Source organism: Somniosus microcephalus, unplaced genomic scaffold (assembly GCF_052327205.1).
Source record: "Somniosus microcephalus isolate GS21.2 unplaced genomic scaffold, FLI_Smic_1.0 unresolved_chr1, whole genome shotgun sequence".
NCBI classification, from domain to species: Eukaryota; Metazoa; Chordata; class Chondrichthyes; order Squaliformes; family Somniosidae; genus Somniosus; species Somniosus microcephalus.
In genome coordinates, this window is record NW_028225179.1 from 44503047 (window position 1) to 44522933 (window position 19887).

Below are 19887 nucleotides of genomic sequence, written 5' to 3' on the forward strand. Positions count from 1 at the left end.
CCCCCTCTCTCTCCGCCCCCCCTCTCTCTCCGCCCCCCCTCGTCTCTCCGCCCCCCCTCTCTCGCCGCCCCCCCTCTCTCTCTCCCCTCTCCTGCCCCCCTCTCGCCCCCTCCTCTCCGCCCCCCTCTCTCTCCGCCCCCCCTCTCTCTCCGCCCCCCCTCTCTCTCCGCCCCCCCTCTCTCTCCGCCCCCCCTCTCTCTCCGCCCCCCCTCTCTCTCCGCCCACCTCCTTCTCTCTCCGCCCCCCCTCTCTCTCCGCCCCCCCTCTCTCTCCGCCCCCCCTCTCTCTCCGCCCCCCCTCTCTCTCCGCCCCCCCTCTCTCTCCGCCCCCCCTCTCTCTCCGCCCCCCCTCTCTCTCCGCCCCCCCTCTCTCTCCGCCCCCCCTCTCTCTCCGCCCCCCCTCTCTCTCCGCCCCCCCTCTCTCTCCGCCCCCCCTCTCTCTCCGCCCCCCCTCTCTCTCCGCCCCCCTCTCTCTCCGCCCCCCCTCTCTCTCCGCCCCCCCTCTCTCTCCGCCCCCCCTCTCTCTCCGCCCCCCCTCTCTCTCCGCCCCCCCTCTCTCTCCGCCCCCCCTCTCTCTCCGCCCCCCCTCTCTCTCCCGCCCCCCCTCTCTCTCCGCCCCCCCTCTCTCTCCGCCCCCCCTCTCTCTCCGCCCCCCCCTCTCTCTCCGCCCCCCCTCTCTCTCTCCCGCCCCCCCCTCTCTCTCCGCCCCCCCTCTCTCTCCGCCCCCCCTCTCTCTCCGCCCCCCCTCTCTCTCCGCCCCCCCTCTCTCTCCGCCCCCCCTCTCCGCCCCCCTCTCTCTCCGCCCCCCCCTCTCTCTCTCCGCCCCCCCTCTCTCTCCGCCCCCCCTCTCTCTCCGCCCCCCCTCTCTCTCCGCCCCCCCTCTCTCTCCGCCCCCCCCTCTCTCTCCGCCCCCCCTCTCTCTCCGCCCCCCCTCTCTCTCCGCCCCCCCCTCTCCTCTCCGCCCCCCCTCTCTCTCCGCCCCCCCTCTCTCTCCGCCCCCCCTCTCTCTCCGCCCCCCCTCTCTCTCCGCCCCCCCCTCTCTCTCCGCCCCCCCTCTCTCTCCGCCCCCCCTCTCTCTCCGCCCCCCCTCTCTCTCCGCCCCCCCTCTCTCTCCGCCCCCCCTCTCTCTCCGCCCCCCTCTCTCTCCGCCCCCCCCTCTCTCTCCGCCCCCCCTCTCTCTCGCCCCCCCTCTCTCTCCGCCCCCCCTCTCTCTCCGCCCCCCCTCTCTCTCCGCCCCCCCTCTCTCTCCGCCCCCCCTCTCTCTCCGCCCCCCCTCTCTCTCCGCCCCCCCTCTCTCTCCGCCCCCCCTCTCTCTCCGCCCCCCTCTCTCTCGCCCCCCTCTCTCTCCGCCCCCCCTCTCTCTCCCGCCCCCCCTCTCTCTCCGCCCCCCCCTCTCTCTCCGCCCCCCTCTCTCTCCGCCCCCCCTCTCTCTCCGCCCCCCCTCTCTCTCCGCCCCCCCTCTCTCTCCGCCCCCCTCTCTCTCTCTCTCCGCCCCCCCTCTCTCTCCGCCCCCCCTCTCTCTCCCGCCCCCCTCTCTCTCCGCCCCCCTCTCTCTCCGCCCCCCTCTCTCTCCGCCCCCCCCTCTCTCTCCGCCCCCCCTCTCTCTCCGCCCCCCCTCTCTCTCCCGCCCCCCCTCTCTCTCCGCCCCCCCTCTCTCTCCGCCCCCCCTCTCTCTCCCGCCCCCCCCTCTCTCTCCGCCCCCCCTCTCTCTCCGCCCCCCCTCTCTCTCCGCCCCCCCCTCTCTCTCCGCCCCCCCTCTCTCTCCGCCCCCCCTCTCTCTCCGCCCCCCCTCTCCGCCCCCTCTCTCTCCGCCCCCCCTCTCTCTCCGCCCCCCCCTCTCTCTCCGCCCCCCCCTCTCTCTCCGCCCCCCCCTCTCTCTCCGCCCCCCCTCTCTCTCCGCCCCCCTCTCTCTCCGCCCCCCCTCTCTCTCCGCCCCCCCTCTCTCTCTCCGCCCCCCTCTCTCTCCGCCCCCCCTCTCTCTCCGCCCCCCCTCTCTCTCCGCCCCCCTCTCTCTCCGCCCCCCCTCTCTCTCCGCCCCCCCTCTCTCTCCGCCCCCCCTCTCTCTCCGCCCCCCCTCTCTCTCCGCCCCCCTCTCTCTCCGCTCTCTCGCCCCCCCTCTCTCTCCGCCCCCCCTCTCTCTCCGCCCCCCCTCTCTCTTCCGCCCCCCCTCTCTCTCCGCCCCCCCTCTCTCTCCGCCCCCCCTCTCTCTCCGCCCCCCCTCTCTCTCCGCCCCCCCTCTCTCTCCGCCCCCCCCTCTCTCTCCGCCCCCCCTCTCTCTCCGCCCCCCCTCTCTCTCCGCCCCCCCTCTCTCTCCGCCCCCCCTCTCTCTCCGCCCCCCCCTCTCCCCCCTCTCTCCGCCCCCCCTCTCTCTCCGCCCCCCCTCTCTCTCCGCCCCCCCTCTCTCTCCGCCCCCCCCTCTCTCTCCGCCCCCCCTCTCCTCTCCGCCCCCCCTCTCTCTCCGCCCCCCCTCTCTCTCCGCCCCCCCTCTCTCTCCGCCCCCCCTCTCTCTCCCGCCCCCCCTCTCTCTCCGCCCCCCCTCTCTCTCCGCCCCCCCTCTCTCTCCGCCCCCCCTCTCTCTCCGCCCCCCTCTCTCTCTCTCTCCGCCCCCCCCTCTCTCTCCGCCCCCCTCTCTCTCTCTCTCTCGCCCCCCCTCTCTCTCCGCCCCCCCCTCTCTCTCCGCCCCCCTCTCTCTCCGCCCCCCCTCTCTCTCCGCCCCCCCTCTCTCTCCGCCCCCTCTCTCTCCGCCCCCCCTCTCTCTCCGCCCCCCCTCTCTCCTCCGCCCCCCCCTCTCTCTCCGCCCCCCCCCTCTCTCTCTCCGCCCCCCCTCTCTCTCCGCCCCCCCCTCTCTCTCCGCCCCCCCTCTCTCTCCTGCACATACACTCACTCGCGCTATATCTCAGGCGCGTGCTCCTCCCCCCCCCCCCCCCCCCAACACACAGGCGCGCGCACCCCCCCTCGCACACTCCCCACCCCCGACACACAGCCGCACACACTCCCCCCCACACCATACACACACACAGGCGGAAAAGCCCAGGCTCGATGCCTGGCCTAATGCTGAGTTTGCTGATCTCACCTGGTGCAGGTCTTTGGTTGACTTATTCTGTTTTTTCTGACAGGATGAAGCGAGGGGAGCTATTCGACTACCTCACTGAGAAAGTCGTCCTGAGTGAGAAAGAGACCAGGTAGGCAGCAAGCAAAATCCACTTGGTGTCTTGTTAAGTTAGAAGAAGGAATATGCTGAGAAAATGGACTGAGAGCCCAGTCAGTGTACAGATATCTCCCTGGGGGAGAGGGGACTGAGAGACACCAGTCAGTGTACAGATATCTCCCTGAGAGAGAGGGGACTGAGAGACACCAGTCAGGGTACAGATATCTCCCTGAGAGAGAGGGACTGAGAGACACCAGTCAGTGTACAGATATCTCCCTGAGAGAGGGGACTGAGAGACACCAGTCAGTGTATAGATATCTCCCTGAGAGAGAGGGACTGAGAGACACCAGTCAGTGTAGAGATATCTCCCTGGGGGAGAGGGGACTGAGAGACACCAGTCAGTGTACAGATATCTCCCTGAGAGAGAGGGGACTGAGAGACACCAGTCAGTGTACAGATATCTCCCTGAGAGAGAGAGGGACTGAGAGACACCAGTCAGTGTACAGATATCTCCCTGAGAGAGGGGACTGAGAGACACCAGTCAGTGTACAGATATCTCCCTGAGAGAGAGAGGGACTGAGAGACACCAGTCAGTGTACAGATATCTTCCTGAGAGAGGGGACTGAGAGACACCAGTCAGTGTACAGATATCTCGCTGAGAGAGAGGGACTGAGAGACACCAGTCAGTGTACAGATATCTCCCTGAGGGGGAGGGACTGAGAGACACCAGTCAGTGTACAGATATCTCCCTGAGAGAGAGGGGACTGAGATACACCAGTCAGTGTACAGATATCACCCTGAGAGACAGGGACTGGAGAGACACCAGTCAGTGTACAGATATCTCCCTGAGAGAGGGGGGACTGAGAGACACCAGTCAGTGGACAGATATCTCCCTGAGAGAGAGGGACTGAGAGACACCAGTCAGTGTACAGATATCTCCCTGAGAGAGAGGGACTGAGAGACACCAGTCAGTGTATAGATATCTCCCTGAGAGAGAGGGACTGAGAGACACCAGTCAGTGTACAGATATCTCCCTGAGAGAGGGGGGACTGAGAGACACCAGTCAGTGTACAGATATCTCCCTGAGAGAGAGGGACTGAGAGACACCAGTCAGTGTACAGATATCTCCCTGAGAGAGGGGACTGAGAGACACCAGTCAGTGTACAGATATCTCCCTGACAGAGAGGGGACTGAGAGACACCAGTCAGTGTACAGATATCTCCCTGAGAGAGGGGACTGAGAGACACCAGTCAGTGTACAGATATCTCCCTGAGAGAGAGGGACTGAGAGACACCAGTCAGTGTACAGATATCTCCCTGAGGGAGAGGGGACTGAGAGACACCAGTCAGTGTACAGATATCTCCCTGAGAGAGGGGACTGAGAGACACCAGTCAGTGTACAGATATCTCCCTGAGAGAGAGGGACTGAGAGACACCAGTCAGTGTACAGATATCTCCCTGAGGGAGAGGGGACTGAGAGACACCAGTCAGTGTACAGATATCTCCCTGAGAGAGAGGGACTGAGAGACACCAGTCAGTGTATAGATATCTCCCTGAGAGAGAGGGACTGAGAGACACCAGTCAGTGTACAGATATCTCCCTGAGAGAGAGGGACTGAGAGACACCAGTCAGTGTACAGATATCTCCCTGAGAGAGGGGGGACTGAGAGACACCAGTCAGTGTACAGATATCTCCCTGAGAGAGAGGGACTGAGAGACACCAGTCAGTGTACAGATATCTCCCTGAGAGAGGGGACTGAGAGACACCAGTCAGTGTACAGATATCTCCCTGACAGAGAGGGGGACTGAGAGACACCAGTCAGTGTACAGATATCTCCCTGAGAGAGGGGACTGAGAGACACCAGTCAGTGTACAGATATCTCCCTGAGAGAGAGGGACTGAGAGACACCAGTCAGTGTACAGATATCTCCCTGAGAGAGGGGACTGAGAGACACCAGTCAGTGTACAGATATCAGATAAAGAAACGAACCCGAAGATTTTGGAGAGGAGACAACTTGGCTTTGGCGAAGGTTTTGTCGGAGAGGACTGAGCGAGTGAGGGGTCCGGGAGATGGCGGAGGGGGGTTGGGGAGTGCCCAGGCGATTGATGGCACGGAAGGCAGTGGTGGGACAAAGGGGAGGGTTTCTGCGGCCTAAGTTGGAGGATGTTGGGATGTGGGCTGGAAGAGACGGCAGAGACCGGTTGGGAGAGGCGGATGCCAGGGGGGCAATGGAGATGGCCCTGATTGGGGTGTGTAATGCAGTGAATGAAGAAAGAATTGCATTTCTACAGCACCTTTCACCACATCAATGTCCCAAACCGCTTCACAGCCAATAAAGTACTTTTTGAAGTGTAGTCACTGTTTAATGTTGTTAACGCGGAAGCCAAATTGCGCACAGCAATCTCCCACAAACAGCAATTGATAAATGTCCAGATGTGAAACTTAGTTTAATGCCTTGTGTGAAACACAGTACCTCCGACAGTGCGGCGCTCCCTCAGTACTGCCCCTCCCACAGTGCGGCGCTCCCTCAGTACTGCCCCTCCCACAGTGCGGCGCTCCCTCAGTACTGCCCCTCCCACAGTGCGGCGCTCCCTCAGTACTGCCCCTCCCACAGTGCGGCGCTCCCTCAGTACTGCCCCTCCCACAGTGCGGCGCTCCCTCAGTACTGCCCCTCCCACGGTGCGGCGCTCCCTCAGTACTGCCCCTCCCACGGTGCGGCGCTCCCTCAGTACTGCCCCTCCCACGGTGCGGCGCTCCCTCGGTACTGGCACCGGGGAGTGGTGGCCTTGGTTATGGGGGCTCAAGTCTCTGGATTGTGTGGGGCCCAAACCCACCACCTTCGGACTCCGCAAGTTGAGAGAGAGAGTGACCGAGCCAGGGCTGACTGAAGCAGAGGAGAATGAGGAACCTAATCCTGTCACTCTTTTTTCTTGGAATGGTTTCTCGCTGCCTGTCTCCACCCCTCTGCCCGATCGCAGGAAGATGATGAGGGAGCTCCTCGAGGCCCTCCAGTACCTGCACAGCCGAAACATCGTCCACCGGGACGTCAAGACCGAGAACATTCTGCTGGATGACCAGGCCAAGATCCGGCTCTCCGACTTTGGCTTCTCCTATCACCTGAAACCCGGCGAGAAGCTCCGAGGTAAGTGCGCCGCCACTCCCGGGTGTATATCCCGGGGATGGGAACGAGCAGTAATATTAAACTTGTATAGAATCTTTGTTGGACCACACTTGCCATATTTGGAGCACTCTACCATGTTCTGGTCTCCATATACCTTGGTTAGCCCACACTTGGAGCACTGTGCACAGTTCTGGTCTCCATATACCTTGGTTAGACCACACTTGGAGCACCGTGCAGAGTTCTGGTCTCCATATACCTTGGTTAGGCCACACTTGGAGCACTGTGCACAGTTCTGGTCTGCATATACCTTGGTTAGACCACACTTGGAGCACTGTGCACAGTTCTGCTCTCCATATACCTTGGTTAGACCACACTTGGAGCACTGTGCACAGTTCTGGACTCCATATACCTTGGTTAGACCACACTTGGAGCACTGTGCACAGTTCTGGTCTCCATATACCTTGGTTAGACCACACTTGGAGCACTGTGCACAGTTCTGGTCTCTATATACCTTGGTTAGACCACACTTGGAGCACTGTGCAGAGTTCTGGTCTCCATATACCTTGGTTAGGCCACACTTGGAGCACTGTGTACAGTTCTGGTCTCCATGTACCTTGGTTAGACCACACTTGGAGCACTGTGCACAGTTCTGGTCTCCATATACCTTGGTTAGGCCACACTTGGAGCACTGTGCACAGTTCTGGTCTCCATATACCTTGGTTAGGCCACACTTGGAGCACTGTGCACAGTTCTGGTCTCTCTTTTATAAAAAGGATGTTGGGGCACTGGAGAAAAATTTACAAGTATGATACCAGAACTGAGAGGTTATACGTATCAGGAAAGACTGAACAGGCTGGGGCTCTTTTCTCTAGTAAAGAGAAGGCTGAGGGGTGGCCTGATAGAGGTCTTTAAGATTATGAAAGGGGTTTGATAGGGTAGACGTAGAGAAGGTGTTTCCACTTGCTGGTGAGACCTGAACTAGGGGCCATCAATATAAGATAGTAATAAATCCAATACGAAATTCAGCAGAAACGTCTTTACCCAGAGAGTGGTTAGAATGTGGAACTCGCTACCACATCCTCCCTTAATCTCTCCCTTCATGTAAACCGCCCAACGCATATTCACGGCCACCACCCGCTTGACCTTGTCATCTCGCGTGGCCTCGCTACAGGAAACTTTCGATTTACCGGCACCTCAATAACCGGAAATCTCAGTAAACCGGCAAAATTCAGGAGTAGGTTCAGGTAAGTTTTATGACTTGCCTTCCTCCATCTGTTGCTGTGAAAGGGTGTGGCTGCAGCTGTTGCTAAGCTACAGAGACGCTTGCAACTTGTGGCCATTGTTCTGAACCTGTTGCTAAGCAACAGGGTTTGTTGCTTTATACAGAGCGCTCAGCTCCGTATCTTTTACTATAGCTTTCGGTTATCCGGAATTTTTGATGAACCGGCACCACGTCGGTGCCGGATTTTAAAAAAAGTTTCCTGTACTCCCATCATGCCAGTCACAGATAAGGCCATCTCTGACCACTTCCTTGTATCACGCTCCATCCACATTCCCCCTTCCCAACTCCACTTCCTTCTGTGCCTGCCCCTGGAAAAAATTCTCTCCCAATTCACTTATAACTGCGCTTTCAAAATCCCAACTGCCTAGCCTTTGGCCCTCCCATTCACCACGACATTTCTGCAGCTACCGAGCTGCTCAACCACACCCTCACCGCCACCGTTGATGCCCTCGTCCCTATTACAACAATTACTCTCTCTCACCCTGGCTGCTCCCCCCTGGTACGGCCCTCATCTTCGCTCCCTTAAGTCCAAAGGACGTAGACTTGAGCGGATATGGTGGACAACTGGTTTAGCCGTTCACTGCCAGATCTGGCTGGACCACATAAAGCACTATCGGGTCCTGCTCTCGTCTGCCAAAACTGCTCCAGGATTATCCTGGGATGCAAAGATAAACCCCGGCTTCTTTCAATAATGCAAACCGTCTCCTTAAACCCCTCTTCCCCTGTCTCCTCCACCCCCACCTGAAATAACAAGTCACTAAGATTGAGACCATCTGATCAGCTGCCTCTGCCACTTCCCTCACTTCCCCTAGCCCACCGGGCCAAAATTCCTCTAAGGTTCCCCCCCTGTCCTAGCCCTGAACTCGCATCTTTCTTTCCTATCTCCCCTCTTGGCCTCTCCATGCTCGTCCTGTCCATGAGACGCACTTCCTGCTCCTTCGACCCTATTCCCACCAAGAGGCTGACCACCCAACCTCCCTTCCTGGCTCCCATGTTAGCTGATATTGTTAATGGTTCTCTCTCTCCTCGGGTACTGTCCCCCTCTTGCTCGAATCTGCCGTCATCACCCCGCTCCTCAAAAAAAAACAAAAAAAAAACAACAACAACCCTTGACCCCCTCTGTCCTTGCTACTGCTCCATCCCCAACCTCCCTTTCCTCTGCAGTCATTGAACATGTTGTTGCCTCCCGAATCCCTGCCCATCTTTCCCGCAGCTCCATGTTTGAGTCCCTCCAAACAGGTTTCCGCTCCTGCCACGGTACCGAAACGGCTCTCATCAAAGTCACAAATGACATCCAGTGTGACTGTGGCAAAGGTAAACTATCCCTCCTCCTTGACTCTTTGACATGGTTGACCAGTCCATCCTCCTCCAATGCCTGTCCACCGTTGTCCAGCTGGGTGGGACTGCACCCGCCTGGTTCCATTCTTATCTATCTAATCGTAGCCAGAGAATCACCTCCAATGACTTCTCTTCTTGCTCCCGCCTCGTTACCTCTGGTGTCCCCCAAGGATCTATTCTTGGCCCCCTCCTATTTCTCATCTACATGCTGCCCCTTGGCGACATCATCCGCAAACACAGCGTCAGTTTCCACATGTACGCGGACGACACCCAGCTCTACCTCACCCCCACCTCTCTCGACCCCTCCACGGTCTCAATTCTCAAGACTGCTTGTCCGAAATCCAGTACTCGATGAGCAGAAATTTCCTCCAACTAAATATTGGGAAGACCGAAGCCTTTAATGTCAGTCCCCACCACAAACTTCGTTCCCTAGCCACCGACTGCATCCCTCGCCCTGGCAACTGTCTGAGGCTGAACCAGACTGTTCACAACCTTGGTGTCATATTTGACCCCTGTCATGAATCTCATCATTCATGAAGAAATGACTCATGAAATAACACTGGGCGGCCAGCTGGTGGCGCCGTCCAAGGAGTATAAATACTCGGGCGTGGGCCCAGCTTGCGCAGGACGTTTTTGTAACCAGGAACTAGTGATGTAACTAGAATCTCATGGTTGCATAACAGTTGATTAAAGCCTTGTTTTATACTCAACCAAGTGCTTAGTGAGTTTTCTTACGTCAACCCCGAGATGAGCTTCCGACCACATATCTGCGCCATCACTAAGACCGTCTACTTCCACCTCCGTAACATCGTCCGTCTCCGCCCCTGCCTCAGCTCATCCGATGCTGAAACCTTCATCCATGCCTTGGTTACCTCTAAACTCGACTAATCCAACGCACTCCTGGCTGGCCTCCCCACATTCCACCCTCCGTAAACTTGAGGTCATCCAAAACTCGGCTGCCCGTGTCCCAACTCGCGCCAAGTCCCGTTCGCCCATCACCCCCTGGGCTCGCTGACCTCCATTGGCTCCCGGTCCAGCAACGCCTGGATTTCAAAATTCTCATCCTTGTTTTCAAATCACCCCACGGCCTCGCCCCCCTCTCCCTATCTCTGTAATCTCCTCCAGCCCTACAACCCTCCGAGATATCTGCGCTCCTCCAATTCGGGCCTCTTGAGCATCCCTGATTTGGCGGCTGCGACTTACGCTGCCAAGGCTCTACGCTCTGGAATTCCCTCCCTAAACCTCTCTGCCTCTCTACACCCCCTTCCTCCTTAAAACCTACGTCATCATCTGACCTTCTGTGACTCGGTGTCAAATTTTGTTTGATAACGCTCCTGTGAAGCGCCTTGGGGCGTTTTGCTACATTAAAGGCGCGATATAAATACAAGTTGTTGTTGTTATTGAAGCGAATAGCAGAGCTGCATTTAAGGGTCAGCCTGGGCATGTGAGTGTGGGCCAGATATTCAACTGCTGGGTGCATCATGCCTTCCCGCAGACTTGTACCTTCCAGCAGACGTCAACTGGATAGTCAACCCCATTGCTCCCCCTCAACCTGGGGCGCTGAAGACAATTGTAGCACCCGCACCCCCACCCCACCCCATAGAATCATACTGAGCCCTATACAGAAGGAGGCCATTCAGCCCATCATGCCCCTGCTGGCTCTTTGAAAGAGTGATCCAATTCGTCCCATTTGCCCAGCTCTTTCCCCATAGCACTGCCGATTTTTTTTTTTTTTTTTCTTTTTCTTTTCAAGTATTTATCCAATTCCCTTTTTGAAAGTTACTATTGAATCTGCTTCCACCGCCCTTTCAGGCAGCGCATTCCAGATCACAACAACTCGCTCCGATTAGCGAGTTCAGCACAGGCCGGGGATGGAACCTGGGCCTTTCCTGCTCTCTGTGGGGGGCTCAGTCCCATGCCGGGCGAGATCGGCTAACTCGGCACTCAGCCGAGGATGGAGCCTGGGCCCTTGGTTGTGTTTCTAGAGGTAGAGAGTCCAAAAGCCGGGAGGTGGATGTTGGAACTGGTACCAGGCCCAAGGAAGGCCTCATTTGGAGTTTTGGCCTCTCCCGTTTGGAGGAAGGATATAAAAGCAATGGAGAGGAGGGGGTGGTGGGGCCGTGTAGGTTGGCTGGGATGTTACCCAGGAGGGTGAGGGAGTGAGGCCTGAGAAGTTGGGTCAAGTTGGCCGAGGGGGTCAAGGGTTGGCCTGACCGAGGTCATCCAGGTTATGAGCAGAACAGTGGCAAATGGAATTCAATCCGGAGAAGTGTGAGGTAATGCATTTGGGGAGGGCTAACAAGGAAAGGGAATACACATTAAATGATAGGACACTGAGTAGTGTGGAGGAACAAAGGGACCTTGGAGCGCATGTCCACAGATCCCTGAAGGTAGCAGGCCAGGTAGATAAGGTGGTAAAGAAGACATACGGAATGCTTGCCTTTATTAGCCGTGGCATAGAATAGAAGAGCAGGGTGGTTATGCTTCAACTGTATAAAACACTAGTTAGGCCTCAGCTAGAGTACTGCGAGCAGTTCTGGTCACCACATTACAGGAAGGATGTGATTGCACTAGAGAGGGTACAGAGGAGATTTACAAGGATGTTGCTGGGAGTAGAGAATCTGAGCTATGAGGAAAGACTGGATAGGCTGGGTCTGTTTTCCTTGGAACAGAGGAGGCTGAGGGGAGACCTTATTGAGGTGTATAACATTGAGGGGTCTAGATAAAGTAGATAGAAAGGACCTATTTTCCTCAGCAGTGTGGTCAAAAACCAGGGGGCACAGATTTAAAGTAATTGGGGGAAGGTTTAGAGGGGATTTGAGGGGAAATTTCTTCACCCAGAGGGTTGTGGGGGTCTGGAACTCACTGCCTGAAAGGGCGGTCGATGCAGGAACCCTAACCACATTTAAAAAGTACTTGGATGTGCACTTGGGATGCTCTAACCTGCAGGGCTACGGACCAAGAGCTGGGAAGTGGGATTAGGCTGGGTAGCTCCTTGTTGGCCGGCGCGGACACGATGGGCCGAAATGGCCTCCTTCCGTGCTGTAACTTTCTATGATTCTACGAATGGGGAAGAGACCGATTCCCACCGGAGGAAAAGTCCTCGCGCGGAGAGATTGTCTTTGTGGGGGTGGGGGGGGGGAGTTTTTTCTCTGCCCTGACCTACTTGTTCCTCTTGCTCTTCATTCTCTTCCCCCCCCACCCCACCTTCAGAGCTCTGCGGGACCCCAGGCTACTTGGCTCCGGAGTTGCTGGCCTGCGCCACGGACGAGACCCACCCGGGCTACGGCAGGGAGGTGGACCTGTGAGTATCTGCACTTCTGGCTTGGAGAGTGCCGTCGGTTAAAGAGTGGGTGCAAGTCATGCTACAGCGATACGAAGCCCTGGTTAGAGCACACCTGGAGTACAGTGAGCAGTTCTGGGCACCACACCTTAGGAAGGATAGATTGGCCTTGGAGGGAGTGCAGCGTAGGTTTACCAGAATGATACCCAGACTCCGAGGGTTAAACTACGAGGAAAGATTGCACAAACTCGGGTTGTATTCCATGGAACTTAGAAGATTAAAGGGTGATTGGATCGAAGTTTTCACGATATTAAGGGGAACTGATAGGGTAGATAGAGAGAAACTATTTCTGCTGGTTGGTATCCAGGACGAGGGGGACATAGCCTAAAAATTAGAGCCGGGCCTTTCAGGAGTGAAGTTCGGGAACACTCCTACACGCAAAGGGTGGTCGGAATTTGGAACTCTCTTCCGCCAACGGCAATTGATGCTCCGAGATCAATTGTTAATTTTAAATTTGAGATTGATAGCTTTTTGCTAACCAGTGGTATTAAGGGACAAGGAGCAAAGGCATATGAAGTTAGGTCGCAGATCAGCCATGACCTCATTGAATGGCGGAACAGGCTCGAGGGGCTGAACTGCCTCCTCCTGTGCCGAGGCATCTCGGACGGGTCCGTAGCTCCTCCGCACCGCGCAGCCGCTATTGATGATGTACGCTGACGAGCCAGCCATTCTGGGCGTCAGCCCGACCCCTGCTGGCAACAAGGTGGCGGATCGATGTGGCTTTTCCGTGGCGTTTGGTTGAGGGAGGAATGTCGACCGAAAGGACACTCCCCACCTGCCCTGCTCTGATCCTCTTCTAGTAGTGTCCGCGGGGTCTTTCTGTCTCCACCTTGGCTCAGCGACTAGCATTGTCCGAGTCAGAAGGTCGTGGGTTCGTGCTCCCACTCTGCAGAGACTCGAGCCCCCCGCCCCCAGAATCCAGGCCGACACTTCCCGGTTGCCTTTACTGAGGGAGTGCTGCACTGTCGGAGGGGCAGTACTGAGGGAGGGCCGCGCTGTCGGAGGGGCAGTACTGAGGGAGCGCCGCGCTGTCAGAGGGGCAGTACTGAGGGAGTGCCACACTGTCGGAGGGGCAGTACTGAGGGAGCGCTGCACTGTCAGGGGGCAGTACTGAGGGAGCGCTGCACTGACGGAGGGGCAGTACTGAGGGAGTGCAGCACTGTCGGAGGGGCAGTACTGAGGGAGCGCCGCACTGTCGGAGGGGCAGCACTGAGGGAGCGCTGCACTGTCGAAGGGGCAGTACTGAGGGAGCGCCGCATTGTCGGAAGGGCAGTACTGAGGTAGCGCCACACTGTCGGAGGGGAAGTACTGAGGGAGGGCCACGCTGTCGGAGGGGCAGTACTGAGGGAGTGCTGCACAGTCGAAGGGGCAGTACTGAGGGAGCGCCGCACTGTCGGGAGGGGCAGTACAGAGGGAGCGCTGCACTGACGGAGGGGCAGTACTGAGGGAGCGCTGCACTGTCGGGGGGCCGTGTCCAATTGGTCGCGTCATCGTCCTATGCCATATATCAGTTGACACTCGTGATTTCGCACCCTCTGAGCGCTTCGCTATGCGATGGAGGCCCTCTCGGGGAAACAGCATGGAGAGAATATCACACACTCAGCTGTCCTTTTATATGCTTCCCCCCTTCTCTTCTGAAGGGAATGGAGCCTTTCCTGCTGTGTGTGTGTGTGTGTGTGTGGAGCTCAGTCGCACACTTGGACAGTGCAGTTGCCTGCTGAGCCACTTGAGGAACTGCTGTGCAGATCCCAGGACCCAAGGAGTGCAGCGAGTGTCATAGAAACATATAAACATAGAAGATAGGAGCAGGAGTCGGCCATTCGGCCCCTCGAGCCTGCTCCACCATTCAATGAGATCATGGCTGATCATCCAAACTCAGTACCCTGTCCCTGCCTTCTTCCCATATCCCTTGATCCCTTTAGCCTCAAGAAATATATCTAACTCCTTCTTGAATATATTTAATGAATTGGCCTCTATTGCCTTCTGTGGTAGAGAATTCCAGAGGTTCACCACTCTCTGGGTGAAGAAATTCCTCCTCACCTCTGTCCTAAATGGCTTACCCCTTATCCTTAGACTGTGACCCCTGGTTCTGGACTCCCCCGCCATCGGGAACATCCTTCCTGCATCTAGTCTATCTAGTCCTGTTAGAATTTTATAAGTTTCATTGAGATCCCCTCTCATTCTTCTAAACTCCAGTGAGTACAAGCCCAATCGACCCAATCTCTCCTCATACGTCATTCCTGCCATCCCAGGTATCAGCCTGGTGAATCTTTGCTGCACCCCTTCCATGGCAAGAACATCCTTCCTCAGATAAGGCGACCAAAACTGCACACAATACTCAAGGTGTGGTCTCACCAAGGCCCTGTACAACTGCAGCAAGACATCCTTGCTCCTGTACTCGAATCTTCTCGCTACGAAGGCCAACATACCATTTGCCGCCTTAAGCGCCTGCTGCACCTGCATGCTTACCTTCAGCGACTGGTGCACAAGGACACCCAGGTCTCGTTGCACTTCCCCTTCTCCCAATCTATTGCCATTCAGATAATAATCAGGAGTTTTTGCCACCGAAGTGGATAACCTCGCATTTATCCACATTATACTGCATCTGCCATGCTTCTGCCCAATCACCCAACCTGTCCAAATCATACTGGAGTTTCTCGGCATCCTCCTCACAGCACTGAATGATCTCTCTCTCTCTCTCTATCTCTCTCTCGCTCTCTCTCTCTCTCTCTCCCGTAGATGGGCAGCTGGCGTTGTAATGTACACCATCCTCGCCGGATCTCCTCCCTTCTGGCACCGTAAACAGATGGTGATGCTGCGCATGATCATGGAAGGCAAATACCAGATGATGTCGACCGAGTGGGAGGACCGATCGGACACGGTGAAGGACCTGGTACGTGAGGCGCAAGTTTACGAGGCAGTGAGTGGCCTGGGATTGAACCTCACCCCTAGAGCATTGACGGGACAGTGTAGAGGGAGCTTTACTCTGTATCTAACCCGTGCTGTACCTGCCCTGGGAGTGTTTGATGGGACAGTGTAGAGGAAGCTTTACTCTGTATCTAACCTGTGCTGTACCTGCACTGGGAGTGTCTGATGGGACAGTGTCGATACTGTGTAACCTCCTCTTACTCTACTCGCAGATCTTCAAGATGCTGACTGTCGACCCCACCAAGCGAATCACGGCCGAGGAGGCACTCGGCCACCCCTTCTTCCAAAGTTACACACCAGAAGTGCGACATTTCAGCCCCATCCGTAAATTCCGGGTAGGTGACCGTCGGGAGGTAGACGGTGTCTCGAGTCGGTGGGACTGAGGTAGACGGTGTGTCTGGAGTCGGTGGGACTGAGGTAGACGGTGTGTCTGGAGTCGGTGGGATTGAGGTAGACGGTGTGTCTGGAGTCGGTGGGACTGAGGTAGACGGTGTGTCTGGAGTCGGTGGGACTGAGGTAGACGGTGTGTCTGGAGTCGGACTGAGGTAGACGGTGTCTCGAGTCGGTGGGACTGAGGTAGACGGTGTGTCTGGAGTCGGTGGGACTGAGGTAGACGGTGTGTCTGGAGTCGGTGGGACTGAGGTAGACGGTGTGTCTGGAGTCGGTGAGACTGAGGTAGACGGTGCGTCTGGAGTCGGTGGGACTGAGGCAGACAGTGCGTCTGGAGTCGGTGGGACTGAGGCAGACAGTGCGTCTGGAGTCGGTGAGACTGAGGTAGACGGTGTGTCTGGAGTCGGACTGAGGCAGACGGTGTGTCTGGAGTCGGTGGGACTGAGGTAGACGGTGTGTCTGGAGTCGGTGGGACTGAGGCAGACAGTGCGTCTGGAGTCGGTGAGACTGAGGTAGACGGTGCGTCTGGAGTCGGTGGGACTGAGGTAGACGGTGCGTCTGGAGTCGGTGGGACTGAGGTAGACGGTGTGTCTGGAGTCGGTGGGACTGAGGCAGACGGTGTGTCTGGAGTCGGTGGGACTGAGGTAGACGGTGTGTCTGGAGTCGGTGGGACTGAGGTAGACGGTGCGTCTGGAGTCGGTGGGACTGAGGTAGACGGTGCGTCTGGAGTCGGTGGGACTGAGGTCGACGTCGTGTCTGGAGTCGGTGGGACTGAGGTCGACGGTGTGTCTGGAGTCGGGACTGAGGTAGACGGTGTGTCTGGAGTCGGGACTGAGGTAGACGGTGTGTCTGGAGTCGGTGGGACTGAGGTAGACAGTGTGTCTGGAGTCGGGACTGAGGTAGACGATGTGTCTGGAGTCGGTGGGACTGAAGTCGACGTCGTGTCTGGAGTCGGTGGGACTGAGGTCGACGTCGTGTCTGGAGTCGGTGGGACTGAGGTCGACGTCGTGTCTGGAGTCGGTGGGACTGAGGTAGACGGTGTGTCTGGAGTCGGGACTGAGGTAGACGGTGTGTCTGGAGTCGGGACTGAGGTAGACGGTGTGTCTGGAGTCGGTGGGACTGAGGTAGACAGTGTGTCTGGAGTCGGGACTGAGGTAGACGATGTGTCTGGAGTCGGTGGGACTGAAGTCGACGTCGTGTCTGGAGTCGGTGGGACTGAGGTCAACGTCGTGTCTGGAGTCGGTGGGACTGAGGTAGACGGTGTGTCTGGAGTCGGTGGGACTGAGGTAGACGGTGTGTCTGGAGTCGGTGGGACTGAGGTAGACGGTGTGTCTGGAGTCGGTGGGACTGAGGTAGACGGTGTGTCTGGAGTCGGTGGGACTGAGGTAGACGGTGTGTCTGGAGTCGGTGGGACTGAGGTAGACGGTGTGTCTGGAGTCGGGACTGAGGTAGACGGTGTGTCTGGAGTCGGTGGGACTGAGGTCGACAGTGTGTCTGGAGTCGGTGGGATTGAGGTAGACGGTGTGTCTGGAGTCGGTGGGACTGAGGCAGACGGTGTGTCTGGAGTCGGTGGGACTGAGGTAGACGGTGTGTCTGGAGTCGGTGGGACTGAGGTAGACGGTGTGTCTGGAGTCGGTGGGACTGAGGTAGACGGTGTGTCTGGAGTCGGTGGGACTGAGGTAGACGGTGTGTCTGGAGTCAGACTGAGGTAGACGGTGTGTCTGGAGTCGGTGGGACTGAGGTAGACGGTGTGTCGAGTCGGTGGGACTGAGGTAGACGGTGCGTCTGGAGTCGGTGGGACTGAGGTAGACGGTGTGTCTGGAGTCGGTGGGACAGGTCGACGTCGTGTCTGGAGTCGGTGGGACTGAGCTAGACGGTGTGTCTGGAGTCGGTGGGACAGGTCGACGTCGTGTCTCGAGTCGGTGGGACTGAGGTAGACGGTGTGTCTGGAGTCGGTGGGACTGAGGTAGACGGTGTGTCTGGCGTCGGTGGGACTGAGGTAGACGGTGTGTCTGGAGTCGGTGGGACTGAGGTAGACGGTGTGTCTCGAGTCGGTGGGACTGAGGTAGACGGTGTGTCTGGAGTCAGACTGAGGTAGACGGTGTGTCTGGAGTCGGTGGGACTGAGGTAGACGGTGTGTCTGGAGTCGGTGGGACTGAGGTAGACGGTGTGTCTGGAGTCGGTGGGACTGAGGTAGACGGTGTGTCTGGAGTCGGTGGGACTGAGCTAGACGGTGTGTCTGGAGTCGGTGGGACTGAGCTAGACGGTGTGTCTGGAGTCGGTGGGACTGAGGCAGACGGTGTGTCTGGAGTCGGTGGGACTGAGGTAGACGGTGCGTCTGGAGTCGGTGGGACTGAGGGAGACAGTGTGTCTGGAGTCGGTGGGACTGAGGGAGACGGTGTGTCTGGAGTCGGTGGGACTGAGGCAGACGGTGTGTCTGGAGTCGGTGGGACTGAGGTAGACGGTGTGTCTGGAGTCGGTGGGACTGAGGTAGACGGTGTGTCTGGAGTCGGTGGGACTGAGGTAGACGGTGTGTCGAGTCGGTGGGACTGAGGTAGACGGTGTGTCTGGAGTCGGTGGGACTGAGGCAGACGGTGTTTCTGGAGTCGGTGGGACTGAGGTAGACGGTGTGTCTGGAGTCGGTGGGACTGAGGTAGACGGTGTGTCTGGAGTCAGTGGGACTGAGGTAGACGGTGTGTCTGGAGTCAGTGGGACTGAGGTAGACGGTGTGTCTGGAGTCAGTGGGACTGAGGTAGACGGTGCGTCTGGAGTCGGTGGGACTGAGGTAGACGGTGTGTCTGGAGTCAGTGGGACTGAGGTAGACGGTGTGTCTGGAGTCGGTGGGACTGAGGTAGACGGTGTGTCTGGAGTCGGTGGGACTGAGGTAGACGGTGTGTCTGGAGTCAGTGGGACTGAGGTAGACGGTGTGTCGAGTCGGTGGGACTGAGGTAGACGGTGTGTCTGGAGTCGGTGGGACTGAGGTAGACGGTGTGTCTGGAGTCGGTGGGACTGAGGTAGACGGTGTGTCTGGAGTCGGTGGGACTGAGGCAGACGGTGGGACTGAGGCAGACGGTGTGTCTGGAGTCGGTGGGACTGAGGCAGACGGTGGGACTGAGGCAGACGGTGGGACTGAGGCAGACGGTGGGACTGAGGTAGACGGTGTGTCTGGAGTCGGTGGGACTGAGGTAGACGGTGTGTCTGGAGTCGGTGGGACTGAGGCAGACGGTGGGACTGAGGCAGACGGTGGGACTGAGGTAGACGGTGTGTCTGGAGTCGGTGGGACTGAGGTAGACGGTGTGTCTGGAGTCGGTGGGACTGAGGTAGACGGTGTGTCTGGAGTCGGTGGGACTGAGGCAGACGGTGGGACTGAGGTAGACGGTGTGTCTGGAGTCGGACTGAGGTAGACGGTGTGTCTGGAGTCGGTGGGACTGAGGCAGACGGTGTGTCTGGAGTCGGACTGAGGTAGACGGTGTGTCTGGAGTCGGTGGGACTGAGGTAGACGGTGCGTCTGGAGTCGGTGGGACTGAGGTAGACGGTGTGTCTGGAGTCGGTGGGACTGAGGTAGACGGTGCGTCTGGAGTCAGACTGAGGTAGACGGTGTGTCTGGAGTCGGTGGGACTGAGGTCGACGGTGTGTCTGGAGTCGGTGGGACTGAGGTAGACGGTGTGTCTGGAGTCGGTGGGACTGAGGTAGACGGTGTGTCTGGAGTCGGTGGGACTGAGGTAGACGGTGTGTCTGGAGTCGGTGGGACTGAGGTAGACGGTGTGTCTGGAGTCAGACTGAGGTAGACGGTGTCTGGAGTCAGACTGAGGTAGACGGTGTCTGGAGTCGGTGGGACTGAGGTAGACGGTGTGTCTGGAGTCGGTGGGACTGAGGCAGACGGTGTGTCTGGAGTCGGTGGGACTGAGGCAGACGGTGTGTCTGGAGTCGGACTGAGGTAGACGGTGTGTCTGGAGTCGGTGGGACTGAGGCAGACGGTGTGTCTGGAGTCGGTGGGACTGAGGTAGACGGTGTGTCTGGAGTCGGTGGGACTGAGGCAGACGGTGTGTCGAGTCGGTGGGACTGAGGTAGACGGTGTGTCTGGAGTCGGTGGGACTGAGGTAGACGGTGTGTCTGGAGTCGGTGGGACTGAGGTAGACGGTGTGTCTGGAGTCGGTGGGACTGAGGTAGACGGTGCGTCTGGAGTCGGTGGGACTGAGGTAGACGGTGTGTCTGGAGTCGGTGGGACTGAGGTAGACGGTGTGTCTGGAGTCGGTGGGACTGAGGTAGACGGTGTGTCTGGAGTCGGTGGGACTGAGGTAGACGGTGTGTCTGGAGTCGGTGGGACTGAGGTAGACGG

At 58.0% G+C, this 19887-nt stretch overlaps 2 protein-coding genes across 2 annotated transcripts in view; one reads left to right on the top strand and one right to left on the bottom strand.

The window, feature by feature from the left end:
* The window catches only part of LOC147094881 (E3 ubiquitin-protein ligase BRE1B-like), a 143344-nt gene that overhangs the window by 15939 nt on the left and 107518 nt on the right, over positions 1-19887 (bottom strand). The window lies entirely within an intron of this gene.
* LOC147094882 (phosphorylase b kinase gamma catalytic chain, skeletal muscle/heart isoform-like) overlaps positions 3085-19887 on the top strand; it is a 34995-nt gene continuing 18192 nt past the window's right edge. The window contains exons 1-5 of the mRNA XM_085974504.1: positions 3085-3181; positions 6125-6288; positions 12101-12191; positions 14970-15123; positions 15371-15493. Coding sequence (XP_085830630.1) covers positions 3117-3181; positions 6125-6288; positions 12101-12191; positions 14970-15123; positions 15371-15493 — 597 coding nt within the window. The 5' untranslated portion in view covers positions 3085-3116. The remainder of the gene's footprint in view (positions 3182-6124; positions 6289-12100; positions 12192-14969; positions 15124-15370; positions 15494-19887) is intronic.